This window comes from Mixophyes fleayi, chromosome 4 (genome assembly GCF_038048845.1).
Source record: "Mixophyes fleayi isolate aMixFle1 chromosome 4, aMixFle1.hap1, whole genome shotgun sequence".
NCBI lineage: Eukaryota > Metazoa > Chordata > Amphibia > Anura > Limnodynastidae > Mixophyes > Mixophyes fleayi.
Window position 1 is genome coordinate 126,345,202 of NC_134405.1, and position 10,449 is coordinate 126,355,650.

The following is a 10,449-nucleotide window of genomic DNA, read 5'->3' on the forward strand; positions in this document are numbered from 1 at the left end:
TGCAGAGGCAGCAATACTAAAGGGGGGGAGCTAAGAAATAGAGCTCCCCCTCCTTCCACAGAGAGAGATGGTCTGTTCCAGTCTTCTGGCGCCAAGGAGAAGCCCTGGAAGAGAGAACAGAGCTGAGGGAGCAGACACCAGGATACTACTGCTGGACTTCTCCCCTGTTTGGCCTATGGGCTAAGTATTTGATTTATTTAAACACATATTCTGTACTGCTGTGTACAAGTGGGCTAGTAGGGGTTATTTTATAGTTCTACTTGCTTAGGTATTATTTTGTGTTTAAATTTTTACAAGTACAACTTTATATCTAGATTAGTTGATTACTTGTAGCTTACATCTCTCTCTCCACACATTTATATCTCTCGCTCTCTACTCGGCTAAATTTTACAATTTTAGTCTGTGTGTTTGGTGTGCCTTCCTTTATTAAGAAATGTCAGATAAGGGAAAGGGCCCTATTGCAAAATATTTTACATGTTCTAAATGTCATGTTAAATTACCTAATGGCCAGAAGGACCCGTTGGCGCTATGCTCTGTCTGCGAAGCAGAGGTCCCACCAGCGCAAACCCAGCAAATGTCAGCCCCACCGACGGAGGAACCGGCCTGGGTGGCCTCCCTATCACAGTCGGTTTCCTCTTTAGCTCAGATGGTTTGCCAATCCAATCAGTTGTGGTCTAGTGTTGTAACCTCGGTGGCTAATAATCCTAGTACACAGCTGGGCCTCCCTACTGCCACAGGTTCTATTGGAACCTCTATGCCAGGGCCTTCCTCTTTACAGATGGTCCAGGCCCCTGTTCCCACAGAACCGCCATGGTCCACAGCATTTATAAAGGACTTGGATAAGCTAAACCAGTTACTTGAATCCCCTAACATCCCACCTTCTAAAAGAAAGCATCCTAGGTCTGATAATACCCTTACGGTCCTTTCAGACTCTGAGGAGTTTTCAGAGGACGAAGGGGAAATGAATTCTGATCCTGACCAGGTTCAACCTTTGAGTCAGGAAGAAAGTTCTAAAAGCCAATTTATTAATGATTTGGTTTTAGCAGTAAGACAAGCTTTGGACCTTTAGAACCGGAGGATCCTACTCCTAGAGACAGAAGTCTCTTTAAGAAGGCCAAAAGAAAGGCTAGCCGTATTCCACCTTCAGTAGAGCTTAAGGATATTGCTGAAGGAGCCTGGAAACAGCCTGATAAAAGGTTCTCTGTACCCAAAAGATTCTCCTCCCTGTATCCGTTACAGGAGGAAGATGTGGCCCGCTGGGAGACTATTCCAAAGGTCGATATTCCAATAGCCCGATTGGCCAAACACACTTTACTCCCAACCCCGGCTTCAGCATCTCTGCAGGATGTCAATGATCGTAGGGTAGAATCTCAGCTGAAATCTATATTTGCAGCTGCGGGTTCTTCCTTTAGACCCACTTTTGCTTCAGCTTGGGTGGCTAAAGCCATGGAAACATGGGCAGACCAGTTAGCAGAGGCCCTACAGGACTCTGACTTACTTCCCCTGGCTTTGCATTTAAAGGAGGCATCGGGGTACCTTTATGAGGCGGCCCAGAACACAGCAGCCGTTTCATCTTCTATTCAGGCTGCATCTATCTCTGCAAAAAGGACGTTATGGCTGAAATCCTGGGAAGGAGATGCGGAATCAAAAAAGTCTGTGGAAAATATTCCTTTTTCTGCAGCAGGTTTGTTCGGCCCGGAATTGGATACCCTGATCTCACAGGCAACGGGGGGCAAAAGCACTTCCTGCCGGTATTCCCTAGTAGGAGCCAGGGCCGGATTAAGGGAATGGAGGCCCCTGGGCTAAGGGTGCCTCCATTCCCCCGTGAGGCCCCCAATGTGAGCCACCCGCCGCCCCCCGTACCCCGTGTGGGCCCCCCCCAAGCGCTTACCTGTCACTGTAGTCCTCCGTCCCCGGCGCGATGTAAGCTCCTTACTGAGGAGATCTCGCGAGAGTTCACTCGCGAGATCTCCTCAGTAAGCAGATTACTGAGCGCCGGTGAGGGAGGACTACAGTGACAGTGCTCAGCAGCATTGATCGGGCTGGGGGTGCCCCCGCCCCCGGACCGATCAATAATGCTGCTTAGGACTTTGATGGGCCTCCTGGATGCCCGAGGCCCCTGGGCTATAGCCCAGTTAGACCTCGGGTTAATCCGGCACTGGTAGGAGCCATAACCCTCGGGTCAGCTCCTTTCGCTAGCCCTTTCAGGGGGCTTCCTTGCCTAGGGGTCAGTCCTTTAGAGGCAGGCAGCCCAATTCTCGAGGCTTCTCTGCCAGGGGGAGATCCTCGTTTGCAGGTAGGCGTCATACCTCCAAGACCCAGGAGAAGCCTACATCCTGACGACCACCCTGTTCTTTTGGAGGGGACGCCAGTGGGGGGACGTCTGTCTTTATTTCAAGAACAATGGGCAGCGTCCTCTCAAGATCCTTGGATTCAGGGCATTATATCAGAGGGGTACAGGATAGACCTGCTGGGCACGGCTCCACATCGTTTCTTCTTAACTCCGTTACTCTGAGATCCATCAAGACGCCAGGCAATACAAGATTGTGTTGCCTCTCCTCTTTCTCAAAGAGTTATCTGCAGGGTCCCAAACTACCAGAAAGGACAGGGCTTCTATTCAAACCTGTTTCTAGTCAAGAAGCTGGACGGCTCCTTTCGGCCCATCTGAAACTTAAAGGGCCTCAATGTGCACTTAAGGGTGGACAAGTTTCGGATGGAATCCCTGAGGTCAGTGATAAACGGCTTAGAGAAGGATCAATTTTTGGCATCCATAGATATAAAGGACGCTTAAGTCCACGTTCCTATTTGGATCCACCATCAATCTCTCCTAAGATTCACAGTGGGATCCTCCCACTATCAGTTTCAGGCCCTCCCATTCGGCCTCTCCACAGCGCCGAGGGTTTTTACGAAGATCATGTCAGTTATGGCAGCATGTCTTCACCTACAGGGAGTTCAGGTAGTACCTTTTTTGGACGACTTGCTCATCAAATCTTCCTCGGAGACTGGCTTACGTCATCACTTAGCCCTCTCTTTGGCAGTTCTTGAGGGCCATGGATGGCTAATAAACCTGAAGAAATCTCAGATGGTCCCGTGTCAACACATGGTTTTCCTAGGGCTCATTATGGACACCAGTCAGCAAAAGGTATTCTTGCCCGTCGAGAAGATCAGTTCTATTCAGAGTGTAACAACTCAGGTCTTGACTTCTCCCAGCCCCTCAATGCACTTGTGCATGCGGCTGCTGGGAAAGATGGTGGCCTCCTTCGAGACACTTCAATTTGGTCGAGCTCATTCCCGATGTTTTCAGTGGGATCTATTGAAGAAATGGTCAGGATCCCACCTACGCTTGGATCTCCAGAAAATATCTCTATCTCCAAGGACGATAGAATCGCTCCAGTGGTGGCTAGTCCTGGATCACTTGAGGGTGGGCAGGTCCTTCGCTCCATGCTCATGGATCATAGCCACGACGGACGCCAGCCTAAAGGGTTGGGGGGCGGTAATCCTGCACCTCCGACTCCAGGGACTTTGGTCGGTTCAGGAAGCAGCCTTATCTATAAATGTGCTGGAGTGGAAGGCTATTCTTTTAGCCCTCCGGGGGGCCCAGTCCCTCCTCCAAAACCACCCTGTCAGAGTCCAGTCCGACAATGCTACAGCCGTGGCATATGTCAACAGGCAGGGAGGAACCAGGAGTGTAGCTGCAATGAAGATTGCTGCTCAAATTTTGGTTTGGGCAGAACAATATGTCCCTGCAATCTCCGCAGTTTACATTCCAGGAATAAGAAATTGGGAGGCCGACTACTTAAGTCGAAACCAAATGATGTCGGGGGAGTGGTCACTCCATCCGGAAGTTTTCCAGTCTCTGGTTCAGAGGTGGGGTCTTCCGGACATAGATCTCATGGCCTCCAGACACAACAGAAGGGTTCACAGGTTCTGCGCAAGGGCAAGAGACCCCTTAGCGGTGGCAGTGGACTTCATGACGATGTCATGGGAATTCAGGTTGGGATACCTATTTCCTCCGATTCCCATGCTTCCTCTCGTACTCAGACGAGTAAGGCAGGGGGGTCTGCCAGTAATTCTGATGGCTCCCTCATGGCCGCGCCGAGTCTGGTACGCGGACATAATCTCTATGGCGGAAGGACAGGGAATCGCTCTTCCGTCACGAGACAACCTGCTTCTGCAAGGCCCCTTCCGTCACTGGAATTTACCTCAGCTCAGTTTAACAGCATGGCTGTTGAAGCCAGTCTCTGGAGGGCTAGAGGTTTTTCCCCCAGAGTAGTAGACACCTTAATGCGAGCCAGAAAGCCAGTTTCAGCTCGCATATATCACCGGATTTGGAGAGCCTACATCAGATGGTGCGAAAATAGGACATGTCCCTCGTCCTCCTTTCGTCTCCCTCGCTTGTTGGCTTTCCTTCAGGATGGCCTGGAGGCAGGGCTTCGGTTAGGTTCCCTAAAAGTTCAGGTATCGGCTCTTTCAGTGTTTTTTCATCTGAAACTAGCGGATTTACCAGATATTACTACTTTCCTTCAGGGAGTCTTGCATATTCAACCTCCCTATGTTCCGCCTACAGCACCATGGGATCTCAACCTGGTGCTGGATATGCTTAAAGGGCCTCCCTTTGCGCCATTACTTGGTGCAGATTTAAAGTGGTTGACTTGGAAGGGCCTCTTTCTTTTGGCTATCGCATCTGAGCGTAGGGTTTGGAATTAGGAGCTCTGTCTTGTCGGGAACCATATTTGGTTTTCCACGAGGACAGAGCGGTGTTAAGAACCCTTCTTTCCTTCGTTCCAAAGGTAGTTTCGGCTTTTCATCTGAACCAAGAAATTGTAGTTCCGGTCTTTTCATCTACTTCCCATTCGGATCAGCAGTCTATGGAAAAGTTAGATGTGGTTAGGGCTCTCCGCATTTATGTCAAAAGAACTTCTCAGATTAGACGTACCGATTCTCTATTTGTTCTTTATGATGCCAATAAGAGAGGCTGGCCAGCCTCAAAACAGTCCATTGCAAGATGGATTACGGCAACCATTGAACAGACTTACATAAAGGCTAACCGTCCTGTGCCGGAGAGACTTACCGCCCATTCCACCAGATCGGTAGGGGCGTCGTGGGCAGCAAGAAATGGGGCTTCTGCAGACCAGCTTTGCAGGGCAGCCACCTGGTCTTCTGTCCATACATTTACAAAATTTTACCAGTTTAATGTATTTTCATCCACTGATGCAAATTTTGCTCGTAGTGTGTTGCGAGCGGGATTTTCAGAGTAGTCCCACCCTTAGGGGGCTGCTTTAGAACGACCCCATGGTAAGCAGTGTCCCCCAGACTGGATGAAAGAGAAAAGAGGATTTATGTACTTACGTTAAATCCGTTTCTCTGATTCCGTCTGGGGGACACTGCGATCCCTCCCTTCTGCTTTTCTTCTGTGTGCTCTTGTTTGACTGGCCTTTCCTCCTTGGGCTTTTTAATTAACTGAACAAGAGGGGGCAGGGGGATTGTAGAGGGGAGGGGTCTGTCGGCACCCAACTAGTTAACTTTAGTACTGCCAACTCCCCCAAGCTCCCTCCACAACCCCATGGTAAGCAGTGTCCCCCAGACGGAATCAGAGAAACGGATTTAACGTAAGTACATAAATCCTCTTTTTTCTACTATCCTTAATCTTGAACTGCCATATGATCAAACTGTTTATGGAAGCTTACTAATATATTTATTGAATATCGTATAGGACTTACTAACTTTTTTTCATTCTTGACTACAAAGGTGTGGAAACAGTTCAATGGTTGTCCTAGAGTTAGAACTGTGAGGAAGTAGAAGCACTGTAATGACCTTTTATGGCATATATTTTATTATGATTTATTTAAATAGTGCCAACATATTACGTAGCACTGCACAGAGAATATTTAATCCTTCATGGGAACTTACAGTCTACATCAGCAGGCAACCTACAGTATGCTTTCAGATTGTGGAAGGAAACTTTGGCAGCTGGGGAAAATGCACGTAAACACGGGGAGAACAGACAAACACACAGGTGGTGTCCTGGTTGAAACCAAAACCATGGCCCCAGCTTTGTGAGGCTACATTGCTAACCACTGTGTCCATGCTATTTCATATACTTTTCTTGTCTTTGTTGCTTTGACAGCTATTTGATGTGTATCACTTTGTTTTTTCTTCTTTCTCAACTAGGTTCATTTCAGGAAGCTGGAGTTATTCCGAGTGCATATAACTTCAGTTTTCCCCTTCTTACCACTACTTCACTGCATACACAGACTAGATGCTGTAGTGCCTTTACCGTTCTGTCTCCAGCAGTTGTTTTAGAAACTGTCAAACAGGTAAATGAAGTCATCGTTTCACAGATCAATGTTATCAATTATTGGCACATAAGCCAATTTGTACATGTCTAACTTTACCTTCTGCTTCAATGTACTTCCTTTTATGACCAGTTCTGCTACACAGAAGTGCTTTATAAAGAGTAAGAATAAATGCGATCATATTAAATTTTAAACCTATTTTGTTGCAGCTATTACACTTAGAAAACTTAGGGCTAGATTTACTAAGCTGCGGGTTTGAAAAAGTGGGGATGTTGCCTATAGCAACCAATCAGATTCTAGCTTTCATTTTGTAGAAGGTACTAGATAAATGAAAGCAAGAATCTGATTGGTTGCTATAGGCAACATCCCCACTTTTTCAAACCCGCAGCTTAGTAAATCTAGCCCTTAGTGTGTTTTTTACTCAGGATTTTCTATTTTTAAAGTAAAAAAAAAAAGTATATAGTCTCAGCTGTAAAATTATAAGGCGCAGAAGAATTAAAGCACAATGCTGCTGTCCAAGTGCTTTTGTATACAGGTTAGCAAACTCCAAGGTCGTTTCTAATATCCTTTTATTTTACAGTAACTAGAAAAAATATAATGCACACATCTTAATTTAATACAAAGCAAGTTGCTTGTATGAGATGATTATCATATTCAGGTTTAACTTTACTGACATACATTCCATTACAGAACAACAGGAGTCCTCACTAATCTCATCACTACTCTGCCAATATAAGTTATATTTTATGGTATTAACATCACCACACTCCAAATATAAGGATATATAAAATACAATATATTCATATAATACACATACAGCAATGAGGCTGACCATGTCTTTGGCCTTTTGCACATCCACACATGAAGGCGCAAATGGGGACAACATAAATAAATAATACATGTTAATAATAGCCACTTCTGCAGCTTATCAGTCATATAGAAACTATAACTTAGAGGTTGGTGATGATGCTTGTATTAAGCAATGCCTTCTACAATGACCCTGAATTCCCTATGTATATAGACATCCTGTATACTTGTGAAGGGTAAATAACACATACTATGCAGTGCAGTGTAGATGGTCACTAATAGGTATAGGTGAAATACAAATGTTTATGTAATCCTGAGGTTGAATTAGTATTAGTCTAGCTGCATAATAATATATATTCAGTACACTTTAATTCCTTGATCATAACCAGGCATAAACACTGTCAATGTATATATACAATGCATACAGAAAAGTAATAATGGAGTTCAACCCACCTTTATAGTCACTGTAAAATACATGTATAACCACAACGTTAATAAATAACACTTTCTAAGTATAGTAGCTCGCTGCCATTCTTCAGATGCCTGGTGGTATGCAAGATAGAAAAGCTGAATCTGTAATTGATAATAAAGAAGAGCAAGACGCCTAATAGGGTACTATTTAAGCATTCATTAAGATTTGGGAACTATATACACATATGCTTTTCTGCATATATGGTAGGCATATAATTGAGCTCCTTATTATTCCTGGGCTCTTTATACTTAAATGTTACACTATTAGGTGCTGTGCTGTAGGTAGTGGAAGATTTTGTTGTGCCTAGCCCCACAATAGGTGATGTTCTAAATGGCACAATTGGAGTGTACAGCCAGCTTCAACAATAAAGAGCATTAGCTGGTGTAAGAGCACATGTCAATAATATATATATGCTATGTGACCAACCCAAATGTTGGTCATATAACATCCACTAATTTTATTACAATATAAAACTTCTCTTTTTAGAATAGTACAGGCATAATGGGTGTGTGTACACACAGTGCAACAGTTACCTCAGACACATTATATACAGCAATGTCTACAGTTTTTGCACAGTAACGACCTCACACTCATTACACAAAAACAGGGCCTACGCCATTTTAACTCGAGCAGCTCCAGGACCAGTGGGATGGATTGCCTCTTCCTCTCTGTGTGCAGGCAAAAGATGGTGATCACTGTGTGGAGCAACCTGTCATAAGAGCCTGGTGCTCTAGTTAGTGCTTCCAACCCTGCTGATGACACCATAGCGCATTAGCACCATGTTTGTGTTTGCCTCATGGTATGTGTGCCACTAACCGTGCAGGACAAGTTTGCTCCTTGCATTGTTTGAGTTTCAAAGTGATAGAGAATCTTAAGTATATATGTTTAGAATTCTATGTCATAAAACTCTTGTTAATTTTGATTTAACTTGTAATATACAAATTTAGTTTAATTGCATTTGCTGCAACTTGTTCTCCTCCCAGGCAGAGAAGCGCCCGAACTCACTTGTACTCAGATTATATGAGTCTTATGGCAGCAGTGTGGACACCTGGCTGCAGACATCGCTTCCGGTGAAAGAGGTTTTCTTGTGCGTATACACGAAATTGTTTTAAAATTCTAGTTTTAGTCCAGTGAATAGACAATGTCAATCACTGAATGCTATTGTGCATTTACCTGTACAGCAGTCACATGTGTTACTCAGTATTGAATGAAAGCAAAATGCCCAAGTTCAAATTTTACAAAAGGGGTTTATTTAGGGAAATAATCTAACGCTTAAAATAAAATAAAGCTAATATTGTTAGGAACCCCTCCAGTCAGCACGACAAAACCCGGAGTCTACTCCGAAAGTCTGGTGTTCGCTGGAGCCCCTAGTGGTGGGGACAGACTTGGCTGCAGACGATCGGAGGGTCGTGAAATGTGCACTGACTGGGGAGAATCCAGGGGTAGCGTGAAGTAGTACACAGCAGAGTAGAATCCAAGCAGAGGTTGAGGGCCGACAGCAGACAGCGAATCCAGATAACGAGCCAAGGTCAGGGGTCACAGGCAATACAACAAGGTCCAGAAACAAGCCAGGGGTCATACACGGGAAGTCTAAACTAGAATACAGCACAGGAACATAGGAACAAGGAACAGGAGCCTAGCTACACTGGGAGCTATAACTGGCAATGAGGCTCTGTCCTCACTGCCTTAAATAGCGAGGAGAGCCAATAGGAGAGAGTGCCAGCGAAACCCCTCCCACTGCACTGATACCCAGGACAAGTGACCATAATAATAATAATAATAATAATAATAGTACTCACTGCTGCAGGCAACACTGGTATCTTAGTCCTTAGTCATGATCAACTCTGCAACAAGATGTTCCACGAATACTGTTCCTGAGCCACTTCCCCACACAGGGAAGCCCAACGTCCGTGCCATCTACTCAGTGCGCACGCGCCCAACGGCAGGAGCGCTGGCCGGGCGGTGCGATAATAGGGTTGAAGCGTCCCGGTTGTTGCCTAGGCAACCGGGACGTAGGAGGCGGAAGTGACGCCCCGGTTGTCATAGAGATGGCCAGGACGTCTGGGGCTGCCGGAAGTGAGTCGCGGTGGCCCTCCGGGGAGCCGCGACTCATGACAAATATTTACTGCTAATTTCTATCTGTATAAAATACTCTGTATTTCTTAAGTTCATCATATTGCTTTCAGTATGACTGAGGTGTGTTTACACCAATTTGCATTGATAAAGGAGAAAATCCAGCAGTTTTGGTCCCAATATTGTAATATACTGTTCTTGCTCCTCTCAGGTGTGACCTCCTAGAACGTCCATGTGGCAGTCAGACAGTGATATTGGAGGACCGGGGTCTGAAACTTTCTTTTACTCCATTCAAGGTGCTCTCTGTACTCCTGGTTCTGGACAGATAGCCAGTTTGTTTTCTAACTTCTGATTTCTTCTGAGTTTCACATTTTAAAATGGACCAAAGTCATTTTCTGGGACTAACGAAGCTTTGCAGCTCTGATACCGAGAACAAGATGAAGATTTTTATATAATTATATTACTGTAAATGTTCTGGATTGCCTTAAATGCTAAATACAATTAGTTTCATATGTATGTCACAACATTTTTTTGTACTACATATGTGAAATACAATTCAGTAGAATTAAAAAGTCTTATTTGGTGTTTTTCTTTAACTACAGCCATACACAGCAATCGCTCTCCTCTTTTTATTCTTGAAATTATTTGATCTTTTCTGCATGAGAAGTTCTATTTTGCCTTTGGAAATCGTAAGTTGTTTGATAATTTCTATATTTGATCACCACATAGAAAAGTCTTACTTAAAAAGTTACCCAATTTACAGGTGACATTCTCTGCTGCTCAGGGGTGTTTACCCACTGC

At 44.9% G+C, this 10,449-nt stretch overlaps 1 protein-coding gene across 1 annotated transcript in view; it reads left to right on the top strand.

The window, feature by feature from the left end:
* MAN2C1 (mannosidase alpha class 2C member 1) overlaps positions 1–10,222 on the top strand; it is a 75,517-nt gene extending 65,295 nt beyond the window's left edge. The window contains exons 24-26 of the mRNA XM_075208169.1: positions 6,172–6,317; positions 8,559–8,662; positions 9,860–10,222. Of these exons, the coding sequence (XP_075064270.1) occupies positions 6,172–6,317; positions 8,559–8,662; positions 9,860–9,977 (368 nt within the window). The 3' untranslated portion in view covers positions 9,978–10,222. The remainder of the gene's footprint in view (positions 1–6,171; positions 6,318–8,558; positions 8,663–9,859) is intronic.
* Positions 10,223–10,449: the final 227 nt, after the last annotated feature.